Source organism: Aphidius gifuensis, linkage group LG1, assembly GCF_014905175.1.
Source record: "Aphidius gifuensis isolate YNYX2018 linkage group LG1, ASM1490517v1, whole genome shotgun sequence".
Classification (NCBI taxonomy): Eukaryota; Metazoa; Arthropoda; class Insecta; order Hymenoptera; family Braconidae; genus Aphidius; species Aphidius gifuensis.
The window spans coordinates 28,625,907-28,646,233 of record NC_057788.1 but is presented as its reverse complement, the minus strand read 5'-3'; the positions used below and the strand labels follow the sequence as shown (position 1 = coordinate 28,646,233).

Sequence of the window (20,327 nt, the reverse complement as noted above, 5' to 3'; positions counted from 1 at the left end):
CCGTACAACAGTCACGAGATGATGTGCGTCTGTGATATTGGCGGCTCTTGGCCGTTGTGCGCCAACAAAAATAATATACAACAGTCTTGGGAGAAGAAGAGCGAATATAAAATTTTGTATAGAGACCCGGGGGATCGGTGTCGGGATACTAAAGTCGCGAGGGGAACGACTTGAACGAGACGCACTTGTTCATAAAATCGCGACTTTATAGAAAAAAAATTATTTAAAAAAAAAAAACCCCAAAAATATTTATAAATATCAATTTTTTATATTTTTAAATTAATTATTTATTTATTTATTTTTAAATAATTTGTGTGATTTTTAAATTTGTGCGGTTTTTTATTTTAAATTTTTTACGAGTGTTGAGTTTTTGAATTTGAACAAAAAAAAAAAAAGAGCGGGATTTAAGGGAGATTTAGAAATTTTTTTGAATTTTGATTTTTTGCTTATTTTTTTTTTCTGGAAGAATGAAGATTCCTTGATTTAAAGTTTTTTTTTTTTCTTGATTTTTTTGCGGCGGAGGAATTCTAGCTGGCGTGGCTGATGTGAAGAAACCGCCTCCACCTTCCCTTCTTAACTGAATACGGTTCATTGAGAGACCTCCCTGGATGGGACTTTTCATACATGATCGTTTCGGTCTTCGGCCGTGCTCATATTTTTGTGTTTCTTGTTACGTATTATCTTTTCTTCTTTGATCGTCGAAGCAACACACTGGTTCATATTAACTAATATTTATACATAAATATATTTATATATTAATATATTAATATTTCAATTATATAAATATAACCCTTACGGTGAAAAATCATTTTGACGTTTGTTTTTTTTTTAAATAAAAATTTTTGTGACTCCCTGGTTAACAGGGAGCCACCGAGGGTGACTTAACATGACCCGGTTGGGATTGCGGTGAGTTTATAATTTTTTTAAATAAATAAATAATTTATTTTTAATTTAAATTAAATAGTTGTAATTCTTTTTTTTTATATCGATATATTATTTTACTTTTTTTATTTAAAAAAAAAAATTAAACAAGTTTTTAAAAGCTACTGTTGATTTTTGTCATTGATTTATTTCATTTTTTTTTAAATTCCCTGTTTGATCAACTTAGAAATCGTTTTTTTACTTTGTCTCGTTTTCTTTCTTACATTCGCTGTTTTAACTTTTAAGATTGGCGCTTATATACACGCGCGCTCACGTTTTGCCCCTATTTGTGCTTACTTTTTTGTTGCCGACGGCGCAAAGTTTGATTTCATATTTTCTAACTGACATGATAATTTCAAATTTAGTTTCAGCTAATTATAAAATTTATTTTACGCAATAATAATTATTCATTCAACATGAATTATTAGCTTTTATAATTTTTTTTCAAAATTACAGATTCGTCGCAACCGTGGTCTGCTTGTCCGTGGTCGTCACAGGGGTACGTATTATAATTAAAAAAAAAAATAATTATAATAATTATAAAAATATTTTAAAAATAAACACTTCCTTCATTAGTACACTCATTTCACTTTTTCAATGGGCGGTCTAGAAGTGACTGTTCCAAAAGATAAACAAATCAAACAAAAATAAAATGATAAAAAAGCTCAACTGTTTAAGGCTGCGACACAATTTTTTTTCAAACTTTTATTTTACGACCTATCCTTTAATCAAAATTCCCGTAGGTATAATCATTCACAATGACCCATAAAAAACTCTTAATATATTATCATCATTAGTAAATATTTTTGTAGAGTAATATTATTTTTTTACTTCTTAAAAATATGCGGCTACTTGTTAAATATGTAAAATATCAATTTTGTAATATTAAGGTTATAATAAAAACTAAATAAAATACAAGAATTTTTAATGAGATAGTTGTCGATGAGATCATATGGTACAAGACTAAAGTACGACAAGTGATAAAAGTCAAAGCAAACGAATGAAATAATTATATAAAGATGAAAAGAACTTGTGATTATCTCAAGCTTGACGGCCTCTAAACATTTAACTTAAATATTCTTTGATTATAGACTCTCATTGGGCACACACATACACATTAATTTTTCATGAACACGTGGTGTACATAATTTTTGCTTATACCTGTTGTATATAAGATTTACATTACACACAAATTTGAATAAAACAAATCAACAATAACTATACATGTTTATACAATAGAAATAATTTTTTTTTTTTTTTAAATCTAGATCATCTATTTTTAATTTTAGTTATTTCTTTTAACTAGCATAAAGTAAATTTTAATTCCCATAAAATTGAAAGAAAAATATTTCATTTGAAAAATATAAATAGTATAAATATTTTTAATCCATAAATAGGTTAACTATTATAAAAAAAAATAGGGATAAAAATAATAATTTAAATTTGTTTTTAAATTATTACAAGCTTTTTTTTTTTTATTTGAATAATTTTAACGCGGTAGTATTTAATAATATAGATAGAAAAATAATCGATAGTAATAAGATAAATAAATAAAAGAATGTAGAAATAAAAATAGATGAATGAAAAAAAAAAAATGAAATAAGAATAAAAGGATAAGAAAAAAAAGGACAGGTCCTGGACAGACACACTCAAGCCAAGTAACCGATGAATACCTGTTTTAGTTTCTGATCGGATTTTTATATTTTATTTATTTATTTTTATTGTTTCAGTGTGTGTTCTGTCTGTGCATTGTATGTATATGTATATGATTTAAAAAGCAAAATGGTCCATACACACTGGAATTTCATAGTTGAGACAACCCATGTGTATACCAGACGCGTTTTCCAATTTTTATAAATCCCCACACTCTATGGATTTTTTTTATTCTTCATTTTTATATATCAGAAAGTCAAAGTAGTATAGCAAAAAAAAGAAAAGACAAGTTTTTTTTTATTTATCTCGTTATATTGTTCTTATTTTTTTATTTTGTCAATTTTTTTTTATCGACATAAACGAACTTGCTGTATACACAAAAGTAATACTGTCAATTTAAAGTTTTTTTTCAAAAAAAATAAGAATTTTTTCTCACGCGTGTTTGACTCAACAAAGATTTTTCATTTTACTATTTTTTTTTTCTTTTTATTTTTCAATTTATACAAGTGGAAAAGATAAAAATTCAATCGAGTATCATTTTACATCCGGCCATAACTTTCTATCCAAATGAAAAAAGAAAAAAATAGATTGAAAAATAAATAATCAAGTTAAAGTGTGTTTGTAAAATATATTTAGGTCGTTATAATTTTTTTTAAATAAATATAATTTACGTGGGAAAAAAGTCTAGCCATATTTGTCTGTTGACAATTGCCCACTTGATTATTAATAATCTACAATTCAATAATCAATTTACACTTTTAAATTTTATTATTAAAAAAACTATCGATAAAAATGTAAAAAATAAAAATACATATTGATAAAATATCAATTCATAACGTGTTAAAAATAATAAAATTCACAAAAAAAAAAAAAATTTTAATTTCCGAATTTAAGATCAATATGTAATTCCTTAAAAATTCCAATAAAAAAAAATTAAAAACCCTTTTAAATGGAAATTGAAAAAATAAATTACATAAAAAAATTGTCATTAAATAATATTGCTTTGACAAATTTATTAAATGACATAGGTCACGACGAGATAACTATTCATGCTCTAAATTTTTTTTTTTTTTTTTTCCTTCACGATGATCATCATTATCATCTCATTTTTTTTTTAATATCTGACATCATCATATCAGTTAAATTATACAAGGTCTTGGTCTTTATCACGATACATCATTTCCAGCGACAAAGAAATTTCAAGTATTTTTTAATTCATCTATAAATATTTTTTATTTAAAATTATTTTTAATTGAAAATTAAAATTTTATTTTGTACTCTGACGTATGATATTTGAACTGTCACATTTATCGACCCCGGAAGATTTATTTATTTATCTATTATTTTGTATGCTAAAAAAATATGATAGCTAATAATGCTTTGGAATGTGTAGAGTATTTTTTTTTTTCGATTTAATTATTATACCCTGGGATATTAATATAAATAAATGTAAATAAATTGTTGTTTTAATTATTTTACATTTGATTGAATTCATCATAAAATTTAACTGAAAAAAATTATAATTCTTTATTGAAAATATTAGAGTGTAAATTGAAATTAAAGGATTTTTTTTTTTGGCTTAATTCAATGAAAAATTTTGAGTTGAAATTGTGTATATATTGATAACTAAAGTCTAAAATTATATGAAGTATTTGATAAGGGTATTCCTATCATGCGTGTTTCCTGTCAGCAGATGATTGGTAGAATTAATTTACTCAGATATTTATTCATTGCTGTTATTTCGATAACATGATATGTATATAAAATTGTAGAAATAATAAAAAAAAAAAAAAGAAGAGTTTGCTGTTAAATTATATGAAGATAGTAAAGCTCGGTAAATCGTTTAATATTTTTTGAAAATAATATTTTTCTGTATAAAAAAATATAAAAGATTCTGGGGTCATGGCTCTTGAATTCACATCACGTTTTTTGCTCGTGTTGATGATATATTTCATCAAGTATGTGTCGAATATTCAGGGAATATTTTATCTTTATTTTTTTCGTTAAATTGAGCTTTTTTTTCTTCTTCTTTTTTTCATAATTGAAACGTGAAAATATCTTTAGAATACGAAATATAGAGATAAAATGAAATGATAATATTAAATTTTTAATTTTAGCAAAATAATAGATCGACTTGGATACGACATGGTCGAGTTCGAGGTCAATATGATCGAGAAAGAGGAGACATGACACCTCCTGAATCTGTACAAACATCTTGGAATGATGGTAATTAATTTTTATCAGTTTAAAATTAATTTAATTCGTTAAAGAAAGACTTTTATAATTAATTAAAAAAAACTATCATCAAATAAATTATTTATTTTGATTTATTTTTATTTTTAGAATCATATGAAGAACAACTGAGAAGAAATAATACATATGTCAATCGAGGAGAGAGTGATCCATCTTATATAGATCCAAATTACCCGTATGAGTCAGAATCAGGTGGCACTGAATATAATCAAAATCAAAATGGATATTATGAAAATCGTGGTGTTGGTGGTTCAGATCGTTCAAACGATAATCAAGAAAGTTACAATCAAAGAGGCTGGCGAACAGATAGCCAAAATAACTATGGAAATCGTCGTGGTGAAAATCGTAATGATTCAAGTGGACAAGAAAATTATCAAGATAGTTATGCACAACATCCACATCCTGGTGGACCATCAAAAGATTGTAAAGGTGGTGGTTGTTGTGCACAAAAATGTTATGCTGAAAAAGGCTCACGTGGAATACCTGGAATTATTGGTCCAGCTGGTCCAAAAGGTCAACGTGGTTTTCCCGGTACTGAAGGTTTGCTAGGACCAAAAGGTGAAAAAGGAGATCCAGGACCACAAGGACCTCGAGGACTCAAAGGTGACAGAGTAAGTATACAATATTATTATTAAAAAAATAAATTAATTACTAATTAATATGTAATGCTTTTTTTTTTTTTTAAAGGGTAAATTGGGTATGCCAGGTTTTCCTGGTATTAATGGAATTCCTGGAGTTCAAGGACCTCCAGGAGCTCCTGGTGTACCTGGTCGAGATGGATGTAATGGAACTGATGTAAGTTTTTTTTTTTTTCTTTCTATTTTTATTTATGTAATATTTATTGAATTAATATTTAAAAAAATTTTATTATAATAATTTTAGGGTGAACCTGGTCGACATGGTATTCCTGGTGAACCTGGACCTCGTGGTTTTCGAGGTGTGCCAGGTCCAAAAGGACACAAAGGTCAACCGGCTTTCGCAGGAAATTTTCCTACTGGTGAAAAAGGTGAACCAGGTGGTGATGGAGTAAGAGGCCCACCTGGAACACCTGGTCCACAAGGTGAACGTGGTTTTCCTGGTGTTAAGGGTGATCGTGGTCCTTATGTAAGTAAAATTAATTAAAAAAATTTATCATTTTTAATTCTTTTATATGTATTTTTTTTTTTTTTAATAATTAAAATAATTAAATTTTGTCAATTGATGCTTTAGGGAATCCCAGGAGTTCCAGGTCAAAAAGGTGAAAAAGGTAATATGGGTGTTGCTTTTCAAGGAGACAGAGGTGACAAAGGACAAAAAGGAGAAATAGGACCTGCAGGTGATAAATTAATTTACTTATTCAATTGACTATAAAATGTGAATGAAAAAAAAAATTTATAAATATTTAATTTTCAATTTTTTTTTATATAAATAGGAGAGTCAAAATCATTGATTCCATTTTCGGGAACTTCCGACCGAATTGGACCAACAGGAGATCGAGGTCAAAAAGGAGATAAAGTAAATATTTGAAAGAATTAAATTTTTAAGTACACAATGTAAAATAAAAGATTAAAAAAAAATATAATTATATTTATTTCTAGGGTGATAATGGACAAGATGGATTGAAAGGTGATCCAGGTTTTATGGGTGATGCTGGTATACCCGGTGGTCCTGGTGGTAAAGGAGAAAAAGGTCTTCCAGGTTCACCTGGTACTCGAGTAAGTAATTTGACAAATTAATATGTCAATTTAATCATCAGAATTCATTATAAGTACTGTGTATATTATAACCAAATGAATTATTAATAAAAAATTGTTTTTATCAGGGGCGAGATGGTTTTTCTGGACCTCCTGGTCCCCCAGGTCGTAAAGGAGATCGTGGTATTGATGGATTAAAAGGATTAGATGGTCGACCAGGTAAAAAAGGAGATTCTGGAAAAGATGGACCAATGGGAGTGACGGGTCTACGTGGACCACCTGGACCACCAGGTGTAAGTTTAATTTTGTTGCCGAAAATACATTTATATTAAAGTTTATTCTAAGATTAATTTGGCATAATAACGAATATATAAATAAAATTATAGGGTGGAAAAGGACAACCAGGGCCTCCTGGAGAAAAAGGACCAAGAGGTTTCCCCGGGCCTGTTGGACCTCGTGGTACAGATGGTTATCCAGGTGATCCAGGACCAAGAGGACCTGTCGGTTTAGAAGGTGGACCCGGTTTACCTGGTATTCCCGGACCTGAAGGCACACCCGGTGAAAAAGGTGGTAAAGGTGAGCCTGGTTTAACTGGATTTCCTGGTGGAGTTGGGCCAAGAGGTTTTGATGGACCACCAGGAGCTGTTGGACCAAGAGGGCCACAGGGTGATAACGGATTTTCGATTATTGTACGTTTAATCAAATAAATTTAAATTAAATGACAGTATCCTTGAATTTTTTTTAAATAAAAATAATTCATTTTTAATATAATTTTCAATTGAAATTTTTTTTAAAATTAATATATTATGATTATTTTGAATTTTTTGTAAATCAGGGACCTAAAGGAATGGATGGTATTCCTGGAGTTGACGGTGAGAAAGGACAAAAAGGTGAACGTGGTTACGGTGGAGTTCGAGGACGACCTGGAGACAGTCTTGATGGTATAAATATTGAATAAAAATTTGTAAAATTATTTTTTTTTATAACTTGAAATTTGTGTTAAATGAAATAAAATAATTAATTTTAAAATGTTAAATAAAATTGTAAAGGTATCCCTGGTACACCTGGAGCTCCTGGTCTTCCTGGTGAGCCTGGTTTAACTGGAAAAGATGGAACACCCGGTGCACCCGGTGAACCCGGAGAAAAAGGAGATATTGGTGGTCGTTGTCAAGATTGTCGCCCAGGTGTTAATGGACAAAAAGGAGAACATGGATTTGATGGTATTCCCGGTCAGCCAGGGGCTCGAGGACCTCCCGGTGAAAGAGGCTTTCCTGGTGAAGCTGGTTTAGATGGATTACCAGGCCCAATTGGACCTCCTGGTTTTCCTGGAAAAGACGGAATAGATGGAAGTCCAGGACCACAAGGTGAACCTGGAGTTGCTGCTATTATACAAGAAAGTATGCTAAAAATGGAAAAAGGTGACAAAGGTTTGCGTGGAGAAACTGGAAGACAAGGTCCTCCTGGACCTGAGGGACCTGCTGGTGAAAAAGGACGAGCTGGTTTTGAAGGATTTCCAGGTCTCAAAGGACAACAGGTATAAAACATAATTTATCAACCTAAAAGTATGTCACTGTATTTTCAATTAATAATATTTAATTATTAAAATTATTTTATTGTATTTTCAATTAATAATAGGGTGACCGAGGTTTTCCTGGTCAAGACGGAAGTTCAGGTAGACCAGGTGTACCTGGACGCAAAGGAGATAAAGGAACAAGTATCAAAGGTGAACCTGGAATCCCTGGTTATGCAGGATTACTTGGAGAAAAAGGAGATCCTGGTAATGCTGGTGAACGAGGTGACCCTGGACAATGTCCACCGTTGAACTTGAAAGAGGGTACTAAAGGTGACAGAGGTTTAAATGGTGCTAAAGGTGAACCTGGAACACCAGGTAGTGTTGGATGGCCAGGTGACAAAGGAGTTCAAGGATTTCCAGTAAGTACTGAATATAAAATTTTAAATAATAAAAAACCGACTTGTTGTCGATTTTGAAAAATTAATATTTAATAATTTACTTAGGGTCCACAAGGAGAAAATGGTCAACCCGGACCTCCAGGCCCTGTTGGTCCACGTGGTTTACCAGGACCTAGAGGTGAAAAAGGAAATGACGGTCCCATGGGTTTTCCTGGTGAGCCAGGACGTGATGGACCTCGTGGTTTTCCCGGACCAGCAGCTCCAAAAGGAGACAAAGGAGATGCTGGAATTTCTGTAAAAGGAAGTCAAGGTTTACAAGGCCCTCCAGGCGAAAAAGGCGAACGAGGATTGCCTGGGCCTGTAGGAAAAGATGGACTAGTTGGGTATCCTGGTTTGCCTGGATTTGCAGGTGAAAAAGGTGATATTGGAACCCCAGGAATAAATGGTTTACCAGGTGCACCTGGTGATAAAGGAGATACTGGTCCAATTGGGCCTCCAGGTCCTACGGGTGTACCAGGAACAAGAGGAACTGATGGTAGCAAGGGTGAACCTGGTATCACAGGTGAACCTGGACGCTCTGGTCTTCCTGGATTTCCTGGTACTAAAGGTGATCGGGGTGAAGCTGGTATAGATGGTCCTAAAGGTTATCCAGGACGCAGAGGTTTACCAGGAGTTGCTGGTAAACAAGGACTGGATGGATTGCCTGGTGCTAGAGGAGAACGTGGTGATAAAGGCTCAGCTGGATTCCCTGGATTGCCAGGAATAGAAGGTAAACCAGGACGAGTGGGACCACCTGGTCCTAAAGGTGATCGTGGTTTCGATGGACCATCTGGCTTACCTGGACCTCAAGGAATTGATGGACCTAAGGGAGATCGTGGAATTTCTGGTTTTCCTGGAAAAAAAGGTGAACCAGGAGATGTGTCAGAAAAAGGACAAAAAGGAGAACCTGGCATGCCTGGTATTCGAGGACAACAAGGGCTATCTGGCAGAGATGGTTTTGATGGAGTTAAAGGTGAACCTGGCAGGCCTGGTTTAGCACGTGATGGAATTCCTGGTGCAAAGGGAGAAATTGGAGTTCCAGGTTTAGATGGACTGCCAGGAATTCAAGGACCGAAAGGAGATACTGGTGTTCAAGGTTTTGAAGGCTTAAAAGGAGATGTTGGTTTCCCTGGTCTACCAGGTGAGCCTGGCAAGCCAGGTCTCGATGGATTGCCTGGGCAACCTGGAGATATTGGTCCTATAGGTATGCCAGGTTTTCCTGGTCTTGATGGTGAAGTTGGTAGCCCTGGAAGACCTGGTTTGGATGGAGTTAAAGGTGAACATGGACCTCAAGGTTTAGATGGATTCCCAGGAGCTATTGGACCAATTGGAGAAAAAGGAGACCGTGGACCTCCTGGTGTGGCTGTGAATATTAAAGGATCAAAAGGTGAGCCTGGTCCTCCTGGACTTCATGGCTTGGATGGAGATAAAGGAGATATTGGTTTTGATGGTCCTCCTGGATATGATGGAGAAAAAGGAGAACGAGGATTACCTGGTCCACTTGGAAATCCAGGAATGCCCGGAGCTCCCGGACCTAAAGGTAAATTATAGTTGTAAAATTTTTTAAAAATTGTATCTGATAATTTTTTGTATATTTGATGCATAAATATGCGTTTGTATAAATAATTTGTTCTATTGAGATGTATTTGATGAATTTTTTTTCCGTTTAATAGGAGTTGTTGGTCCTGTTGGATTAACTGGCGCTCCAGGTGCAACAGTAAAGGGTGAAAAAGGATTACCTGGTTTACTTGGCAAACATGGTCGTGATGGAATACCAGGAGCACCCGGTGAAAAAGGTGACGCAGGCTTTCCAGGTTTACCAGGTCATAAAGGTGACACTGGACCATGGGGTCCTCCTGGATTGCCAGGTGATAAAGGAGATGCCGGTTTGATGGGTCCTGAGGGACTTCCTGGACGTGATGGAGCACCTGGGCAATTGGGACCACCCGGAGTACCTGGTGAAAGAGGAATCAAAGGAGATCAAGGTCAACCTGGTCTTTTTGGAGCACCAGGACTAAAAGGAGAGCGTGGTCTTTCAGGTATTTTTTTTTTTTTTTAATATACAATTTTTGACACTGACAATTAAATTTTTCATTAAAAAAAAATTAATATTATTAAAAATTTTTACTTTTATAAATAGGGCCAGCTGGTTTAGATGGAATACCAGGTGAAAAAGGAGATCAAGGCTATGATGGTTTACCTGGGCTACCAGGAGCTGACGGTGAAAAAGGAGATCGTGGTTATACAGGTCAAACAGGTTTAATGGGTGCTATTGGATTCGTTGGAATTAAGGGAGAAAAAGGAGATGATTGTCTGGAACCACCTATGGGACCAAAGGGTGATCGAGGATTCCCCGGTCCAATTGGTGCACCAGGATTTCCTGGTGAAAAAGGTTCGACTGGAGCACCAGGTTTTCCAGGTCAACCTGGGCCAAAAGGAAACCCCGGCTATGATGGTGCACCAGGACCCGTTGGATTACCTGGACTTGCTGGTCCAATTGGACCACCTGGTTTATTAGGTTTACAAGGACCACCTGGTGTACCTGGGCTTAAAGGAGAAGCTGGTGCATCTTGTGAACAATCATCTGATTATCTCACTGGAATATTACTGGTCAGGCATAGTCAAAGTCAATCAGTACCAGTTTGTGAGTCAGGACATATTAAATTGTGGGAAGGCTACAGTCTTCTTTATACAGATGGTGATGAAAGAGCACATTCACAAGACTTAGGTTTGTCTTATCAATATATATTGATTTTTAATTTTTTTTTTTAAATTTAATTTTATCTATTTAACAAACTTTAAATATTTCAAACGACCTTGAATTACCATTAAACTACTGTATATTTAAAAAAAAAACAAACAGGTTATGCTGGCTCGTGTGTAAGGAAATTCTCAACAATGCCTTTCCTATTTTGCGACGTCAATAACGTGTGCCATTATGCCAGTCGAAATGATCGCTCTTATTGGTTATCAACTACCAGTCCTATTCCTATGATGCCTGTTGAAGAAGCTGGCATTGAAGAGTACATCTCTAGGTAAACTTCTTTTATTATTTTATTTTAATTCAAGTTGAATCAAGATCTTTAACAATATGTGTATATATTTTTTTTTCATATAGATGTGTCGTTTGTGAAGTTCCTGCAAATGTTCTTGCTGTACACAGTCAATCATTGGATATTCCAAATTGTCCAAATGGATGGTCAGGAATGTGGATAGGCTACAGTTTCGTTATGGTACTAATTATTTAAATAAAACGTCGTAAATTAAATTAAAAACTTATCTCCGTTCTAGACAGCTAAATTTTTATTTTTTTTATTCTATTATTTTTACAGCACACTGGTGCTGGAGCACAAGGTGGTGGCCAGTCATTATCTAGTCCTGGTTCCTGTCTGGAAGATTTCCGTGCAACACCATTTATCGAATGTAATGGTGGTAAAGGACACTGTCATTATTATGCCAATGAACTTAGTTTTTGGATGGCAACAATTGAAGATCGACAACAATTCCAGAGACCCGAAAAACAAACATTAAAAGCTGGTAACCTAAGAACGCGTATAAGTCGATGCCAAGTTTGTATAAAAAATACGTAAAGTGAAATTATATTTTTTTAAAATTTAATAACAAAAAAAGAATATAGTAAAAAAAAACTTGATTTAAATAATAATAATAAATATAATAAAATAAATATTATAGTATGTTGCAATGAAGACAGTCGATATGATAAAAAAAAAAAAAATTGAAATCTTTTTTTTTAATTTTTTTACTCTTCAATATTTAATTTTTACTGCCACAATTGCAATGCTATTTTTCGATGATATTTTTTGTCATTAAAAAATAATAATTAACCAAGATATTGGTCCAGTGATTTCATCTAATTTTTTTTTTCTATTTTCGTAGCTCTTTTACTATTTTTCGACTGTCTTGAGATTTTTTTCTATAATACTTTTTTTTTTCTCTCGTCGTATTTCTTTTCACTTTAAATTTGCGTTTTAAATTTTTATATATAAATATATTTTTTTTTTATATATAAATACGCAACTATAAGTGTTTAGCAATTACAATTTAGCATGTAAAATAAATATATATATTTATGTCGTCAAATTTTTATAGAGTTTAATATTTTATCATGAAACTAATAATATTAAAAAAAGAAAAATTAATTGAGAAATTATTAAAAAAAAGAACACTGCCCATATTTGTTATGGCATTATTCATATATTGTATAATAATATAAATAAAATTTACTTTGATAAATGTATGCGTGAAGCCAAATATTTAAATGCGTAGGTATTTTGCTACATAGCCAATAAAAATTATACCATGAAAAAAAAATAATATTTGCATTATTTATTTACTGTAAAATTATTCCCCAATTTATTTGTTAATTATTTTTAATCCTAAATGAAAATTATTGTCAACTATTGAGCTTTAATCTTGACTTGACAAGCTCAACATTAATAAGGACAAAATTTTACGCTTATCGATCTCGACCTAGATAGCTCCAGAAGTTTAAATGACTTTAAAAATTGCCAGAAAATACTTTAGGCAATACAAAAGAGTTTGGTGATTTGAAAAATAAAAAAAAAAAATGGATAATAAAATTGCTGAACTCACTCTTTTTGCAGTTTATGATGGAAATTTCGGTCGCTTGTTTGGCTCATTGATATTTTTATCATCTGCAACAATAATTGAACGAAAAAAATATAATTAAAATGAAAAATACAGTTATATACTAGAGAAAATATCTAAATTTTATTGCTTTATTTTATATCAAGTTTAAAAAAAATAACGATGGATTGTATGGCTCAATAAAATCAGATAAGTCAATGGCTCAATGCAAGGGGAGTTTACAGGAATTTTTTTTTACAAGGATTTTAGTATGGTAAGCCAAGGACCTTTCCAGAAAATTTTGTCTTTCAGATTTAACCAGAATAACACACTTGTAGTAGTAAAAGCGATTTGGCTCTTGACTCAACAATTATTTATGTGCAATTCATCCGGTAAGTTTTTTTTTTTTTTTAAGCTATCCTCGCCAAGTGATAAGTACATTTCGACGAATAATATATATAAGTCGACGAAATGGATAAATGAATTATCATGTAAATTGATAATTTAAAATATTTGCAAATAAATTATATATTGATTATTTAATTAAAATATTTTATTTTAAATTTTTGTACCGAAAATTGTTGCAAAATAAAACTTGATTATTTGGATTTTTTTTTTTTTAATTTTTATTCATTGACATTTAATTTATAAGAAAAAGATATTATTATTATTGCATTTAAATTAATCATATTTTTGTTTAGAGTAAAAAAAAAAACACGTTTAAAAATATTGTTAGTATGATTTTAAATTAACCTATTTATATTATTATCAAAACATTAGATACACACCTTTTATTTATTTGTTATTGAATAATAAAACGAGTTTTTTTTTCAAGAAAAATTGATTGATAAATGATTTTTTTTATTTTTCTATTTCTCTTTTTATTAATAAATTAAAAATTATTTTTTAATAACTTTTTTTGCGTATGTCAATTGACTGAATAAATAAATAAATTTTATTGAAAATATCTAAAATGATTTTCAAATATTATACTTAAAAAATTAATAACAATTTAAAAATAAAAAATAAATTTTTATGTATTTTGTTGCTAGTTTTTATTTGTTGCTTTATTTATTATTATTATTATTATTATTATATTTTTTTTATTATGAAGTTAAAAATTTTAAGGTTGTGGAAACTTTGGCTGAAGTTGAAAATCTTGTTCTGTCTTTTATGTGTTTAAAATGAAATACAGAAGGTATGAGAAGAGATGGAAAGTCATCTCTGACGTAGTTTAACAAGTTGTCTGGTTTGTAAAATAAAAAGAGAAATGAAATTATTTTAATGAGTAAGATAGAGTCCAAAGCTTTTTTTCACCATGATTTAAAAACAAAAAGAAAAAAAAAATCTTCAGTCTCTGTGTATGACACAGTACAGTATTTTAAAAACCTAAATATTTAAATTTTAATTTATCATTTGAACAAAAAAAAAATTGATACTAAATTCAAACAAAACAAAACAAAACTTTTTGTTTCTCATAGTAATAATAGAAATAAATAATAAAAAATAAAACAACTATTGATAGATATGATGACAATAAAAAAAAAAAAAAAAAAAAAAAATACTAGTGGCCATAACGTGCCTCAAAAATTATCAAAGAATCAACAACATTCGCGATGAAGAAATCCGGAAAAACAGGATTCTTCTACTGTTATTCAAAAATTCTGTTTATACTTGGATTTAAATTTAAATAAAATTAATATAAAAAAAAAAAAACATAAAAATTAAAAAAATACTATATTATTGTTGATGATTGTTTAATACAATAAAAATGCTTTGTTTTTATTCTTATTGATTGAATTTTTTAATTATAATGTATAGATAATTGTAAATAGTTGGTGAAGCCAAAACACGTACATTTGTAAATTGTTTCATTAATTATTGAAGAGGTGTGGAAGTGACCGACCAATCGTAACGATCCAATCATTTTTTTTTTCTTCTCAAACCACTCGATTAAGTATTTCAAGTTGTTGTTCATCCTGAATACAGTTTAGTTATCAAAATACAACGAAACTATGCGTTATTTTTTTATTTTTTTTATTTTTTTTAAATTCAATTAACTCTTTGTATTTTATTTATACAAATGAATTTTATTTTTAAATTATTAATTAATTATTCTGTTATTTAATTGTTGAAATATTAAAGAAAATAAAAAATGTTATCGTCACGTAAAAAATGGGATATTCAAGTATCAGATATTGCAAGAAAAACTCACAATCCTATTAGATCAATTGTTGAAAATATTGTAGTTGAGCCAAATCCAAATAAAAAACTTATAGCACTGTCAATTGGTAAGTTAGTTTTGAGATAATAATAATGATAAATTTTCATCACTGATATATAAATTTGATATCAAGTTTTTGACTAGTGTGATAGTGATAATATCAGAAAAGTTTTATAATCGATATTGGTGTTTTATTACTTTAATCTTCAACGTCAAGATGAAAGATATTTTGCTTCGAATCTTAATTTAACATTTACAGATTTATCTTAATATAATTTATATTTTTTTTTCAAGATATTTAAAATAAGAGTATTAATTATTTAATTATATCCAGGTGATCCAACGACATTTGGTAATTTAAAACCAGATGAAGTTATTATTAAAGCTGTTCAAGATAGTGTTGCTTCACAAGATTACAACGGTTATGCACCAAGTACAGGTAATTTAAATAAAAATATTTTTTAAACTATTTCATAAATTAATAATTTAAATTAATTTTAGGATATCTTAAAGCACGAGAAGCTGTTGCTAAATACAGTTCAAATGAATTTGTAAAAATTGAATCAAATGTAAGTAATAATTTAACCTCCAAAAAAATAATAAATAAATTATAAATAATTTAATTTCAGGATGTTATACTCTGCAGTGGATGTTCGTGTTCACTTGATTTGTGCATTACAGCACTAGCTAAAGAAGGCCAAAATATTATAATACCAAGACCTGGTTTTTCAATATATCGCACACTTGCTGAGGGTCTTGGTATATCTGTTAAATCTTACACTCTTTTAGTACGTATTATAAAATCAAAATAAATTGTATTTCAACATTTGTATTGCTTGCAATTTATTTTATAAAAAAAAAAAAAATATATGTTAATGCTGTTGACAGTAGTTGATTTTACATTTCAAGGGTGTATTTTTATACCTTTTGAAAATTTTCAATTTACTTATTCAATTTCAAATTCTCGACGTGAATAACGTGTTAACATCTGTTAAATGATTTTTATCCAAATGCTTGAATTTACCAAAGTGTTATATGGAAACATGCAAATAATAAATTTAAATTTTCAGCCTGAATATGGTTGGAATATTGATATTGAAGATCTTAAATTACAAATTGATGATAATACTGCTGCAATTATTATCAATAATCCATCAAATCCATGTGGATCTGTTTTTAGTCGTGATCATTTGTGTGATGTCCTTGATGTTGCTGCTAAATATCATGTACCAATTATTGCCGATGAAATTTATGAACACATGGTATTGTATTTTTTTTGTACAGCTTTGATATTTATTTTTATGAAAATACTGAATTAATTTTTTCAACAGGTTTTTCCAGGTAAAAAATATCATTCATTAGCTTCATTGTCAACAGAAGTTCCTATTCTTTCTTGTAGTGGATTGACAAAAAGGTAAAAAATAATATTTAATCTTTAGTTTAAAGTCAATTTTACAATCTGCTTTTTTATTGTAAATTAATTTTCATTAATTTTTTATTTTTACTACAGATTTCTTGTTCCTGGATGGAGAATGGGTTGGATTATTATTCATGATCCTTTAAATATTTTTGACAAAGAAGTGAGTTTAATAATGTCAAGTAAATTAAACATTGGTTTTTATTTTTTTAAACTATTTTCTTTTGAAAAGTTTACATACCAAAATTGTGTCAATTAACTAGACTCATTAAATATTTTATCTTCAAATTATTACAAGGGTTAGCTGCTTTACTTGAAAATCAAGTGTAAAGAATTTTTAATTATCGAATAATTAAAGTTTAATCATCTACTCACATTCTTTTTATTTTTTTTATCCTTTAATTCTTGATTTTTAAATTCATTCAAATTGAAACTCTAATCTTTCAAGTACTTTTTAACTGGCTAGCAAGAATTTATGCTATTTTTTTTTATTTTTTCTATTAAAATTTAAATTTTACTTGAATATAATTATGTAAAAAAATATTTTAGATACGAAAAGGATTACAGTGTCTCAGCCAAAGAATTATTGGTAGTAACACAATTGTTCAAGGTGCTCTTCCAACGATTCTTAAAAATACACCACAAATTTTTTTTGATAATGTCATCAATTTACTTTATGTAAGTGCTCATTTCAAAATGATTAAAATGTTTTTTAAATTAAACAACGACTTTAATTTATAACGTTGAAATAATCATATTTTTATTTCGATAATAAAACTAACGTAGAAATTATTTTTCAAGTTATAAATTATATTTATGTCTCTTTAAATTTAATAATCAACTAATAAAAATTAAATCTAATCTATAAAAAAAAGATAAACAATATTGATTTGAATTTTTTTTTTTGGTTTTCTAGAATCATTCGAAATTAATTTATAATTTAATTTCAAAAATTCCTGGATTAAAACCCATCAAGCCAGATGGTGCCATGTACATGATGGTAAATAAATATTAATTGTTAATTTATTTATAAATATTATTTTCAATGTTTTAAAAATAATAATATTTTTTTTCAATTAATTAGGTGTACATTGATTTAAATTCTTTCTCAGAATTTGATACAGAAGTTGATTTTGTCCAAAGATTATTAATGGAAGAGTCTGTTTTTTGTCTTCCTGGCAAGGTAAATAATTTAAAAGACGAAAAAAAATACCAACAAATGACATTTAATTAATTAAATTAAATTTTTTTTGCAGTGTTTTGATTATCCATCATATATGAGACTGGTTATAACAATTCCAATAGACATGCTAGAAGAAGCTGGTAACAGAATACATGAATTTTGTATTCGACATCATAAAAAAAATTCAGAAGAACTTTTTAAAAATTGTATTGATAGCCTTGAAATTCCATATTAAAAAATATATTTACTATTAAATTTATCATCAGCTAATTATTGAAATTATTGTTAATTTTTTTGTTGTTATTTATAAATTTATTTACCAGTATTTACAAGACACGTGTCATTTTTATTTATTATCAAAATAACTATCATATTTTATTTGTTTCTTTATCACTTTGTTTTTCGAACAGTAACAGTATTTTTTTTGTCAAGGTAAATTCATAATATTATTTTTAAAAATCGTTAAATAATATTGTAAATTTTATTTGATACAAAATATTGTCACTGCTCGAAGGCCAGGGTTATAAAAAACAAATGAAAAAAATTCCCAAGTCTATTATACATAATAACAATAATTATCAACATGAAAAAATAAAAATTCAATTGTTGTTATAGATGCTATTTAAATAATATTTAAATGAACAAAAAAATATTATATTTTTTTTCGAATGTAAATCCAGAAAGGCCAGATTGAATTTACGATTTTTTCTAAAAATAATTTTCTCCCTAAAAATTAGCAAAAAATATGGGGCTTGAAAAAAAAACAAATAAATAATTTAAAAAAATACATAGTCGAAAAAAATGGGTTATGATTTTTAAAGAAAAGGAGAAGGTGTATGAATTTAAAAAGTTGGTATTCATTTGGCTTTTTAAACACATGTGCAACATGTATGTTTAACAACTGGTACATATAAATAGCCAGTCACTGTGTATACCATATTTTTCAACATCTTTGTCATGGGGATCACAAGCCATTTGATGGGAAAACAGATAATATTATTGTTCAATTTGCATCAGTACAATGGTTTTATTATTTTTTAAATTTATTTCATGGACAATTTTCTTTATTTTTTTTTATCTATGTCAAGGAATTTCTCATGCATTAAAGATTTTTTTTTTTTTTTGCATATATCTATTACTAAATATCAACAAAAGAATTTTTATTTATTTATTTTTAACCTTGTGATTTTTTAATATCACTGATAACGAAATTTTTTAAAATATTCATGTTTTTAAATGTAGAAAAAATAAAAAAAAATTGACTGATATTTTAAAAATAATAATAAAACAAAAATATAAAATAAATAAGTAAAATTGAAAAAAAAAATATAAAAACTTAGTCTATATTTATTTAAAAAATAAAAAAATGTATCTTCTAATTTTGTTTATATTTTTTAAGGTGTAAAGGGCCACATATAAAAGTAATAATTTCAATATAAAATAATTATTTTTGTGATCAATTGCATATTGAACGTTAAAAAATATTTTCATTTTATTTTAATTTTGAAAAAATTGATAATAAAATAAATTTTTATTATATGCAAATGCTTTTTCATAAATATTTTTACTCCAAATATGCACCAAGGTCATCATATTTACAAAAAATAATCGTTAATACTAAAACTTCTTATCATGCACGGAAATATTTTCAATTTTCAGTTCCTTGTTTTTTGGATTATTTTAATGGACAATAAATTGATAACGAAATGGCATTTCAGGGTATATAAGCTGACGTGTTTTTGTCGACAGAAACATTACCTCAGTGATTTTTGATCTATTCGTAAATATTCAATAACCATTTCAAGTCAATCAATATTAATTTGATTCCATTGACGCGGTCAAGCATCTCGTGATTTTCAAAATGAATTTTAGTAAGTTAAATCTATTCCAAAATATTTAATAAACATTTTACGCAAATATAATTCATTATCAATCATAATTAAATATATAAAAAAAAATTAAATTTTCAGAATTTGGAGTACTGGGACTGGTCGCTGTAAGTCTACTGCTTGCTGCAGGAAATGCTAAGAAACATTCCTCAAAACCACATTCAGATGTATGGCTAACAAACAAAGCACGTTCTTTTTTGATGAATACAGTCAACACATTTACTGGCAAGCTTGTGGAGGTAAATATATTTTTAAAAATATAAAATTACCTATTTTTTAAAATGAAAAATATTAATAATAACCAAATTTTTCAGGCTGCTTTTGGCAAGACTAAAGATAGTTATACAATATGCCCAATAATTGTATGGTCAATGCTGACAAAAATTTCGGATCTTTCTGGGGGTCAAACGAAAGAACAGCTTGAAGAATTTCTAAACTGGAAAAACACATCAGTGCATCGAACGGGTCTTGCCAGTTTATATCAAAGATACCATGTAATATCAAATATTTAATTCAATAAGACATAATAAAGCACAATAAAATATTTTATAAAATT

The 20,327-nt window shown here is 29.1% G+C and overlaps 2 protein-coding genes across 2 annotated transcripts; both read left to right on the top strand.

Moving 5' to 3' along the window:
• The first annotated feature begins 82 nt into the window (after nucleotides 1-82).
• Nucleotides 83-12,518, top strand: LOC122860122 (collagen alpha-1(IV) chain). The gene is made up of 20 exons (XM_044163788.1): nucleotides 83-906; nucleotides 1,378-1,420; nucleotides 4,692-4,800; nucleotides 4,918-5,438; nucleotides 5,515-5,622; nucleotides 5,710-5,931; nucleotides 6,037-6,142; nucleotides 6,239-6,321; nucleotides 6,405-6,521; nucleotides 6,629-6,793; nucleotides 6,887-7,189; nucleotides 7,336-7,441; nucleotides 7,550-8,034; nucleotides 8,136-8,432; nucleotides 8,517-9,990; nucleotides 10,124-10,489; nucleotides 10,591-11,178; nucleotides 11,314-11,485; nucleotides 11,569-11,683; nucleotides 11,783-12,518. Exons 1-20 carry the CDS (start codon nucleotides 887-889, stop codon nucleotides 12,038-12,040), a joined length of 5,658 nt encoding a protein of 1,885 aa, XP_044019723.1. The 5' UTR covers nucleotides 83-886; the 3' UTR covers nucleotides 12,041-12,518.
• Nucleotides 12,519-14,860: 2,342 nt separating this feature from the next.
• On the top strand, nucleotides 14,861-18,217 carry LOC122860155 (tyrosine aminotransferase). The gene is made up of 11 exons (XM_044163845.1): nucleotides 14,861-15,349; nucleotides 15,617-15,721; nucleotides 15,784-15,851; nucleotides 15,912-16,070; nucleotides 16,353-16,544; nucleotides 16,614-16,696; nucleotides 16,793-16,862; nucleotides 17,249-17,377; nucleotides 17,616-17,699; nucleotides 17,784-17,882; nucleotides 17,956-18,217. The coding sequence occupies exons 1-11, from the start codon at nucleotides 15,214-15,216 to the stop codon at nucleotides 18,115-18,117; spliced, it is 1,287 nt and encodes a 428-aa protein (XP_044019780.1). The 5' UTR covers nucleotides 14,861-15,213; the 3' UTR covers nucleotides 18,118-18,217.
• Nucleotides 18,218-20,327: the final 2,110 nt, after the last annotated feature.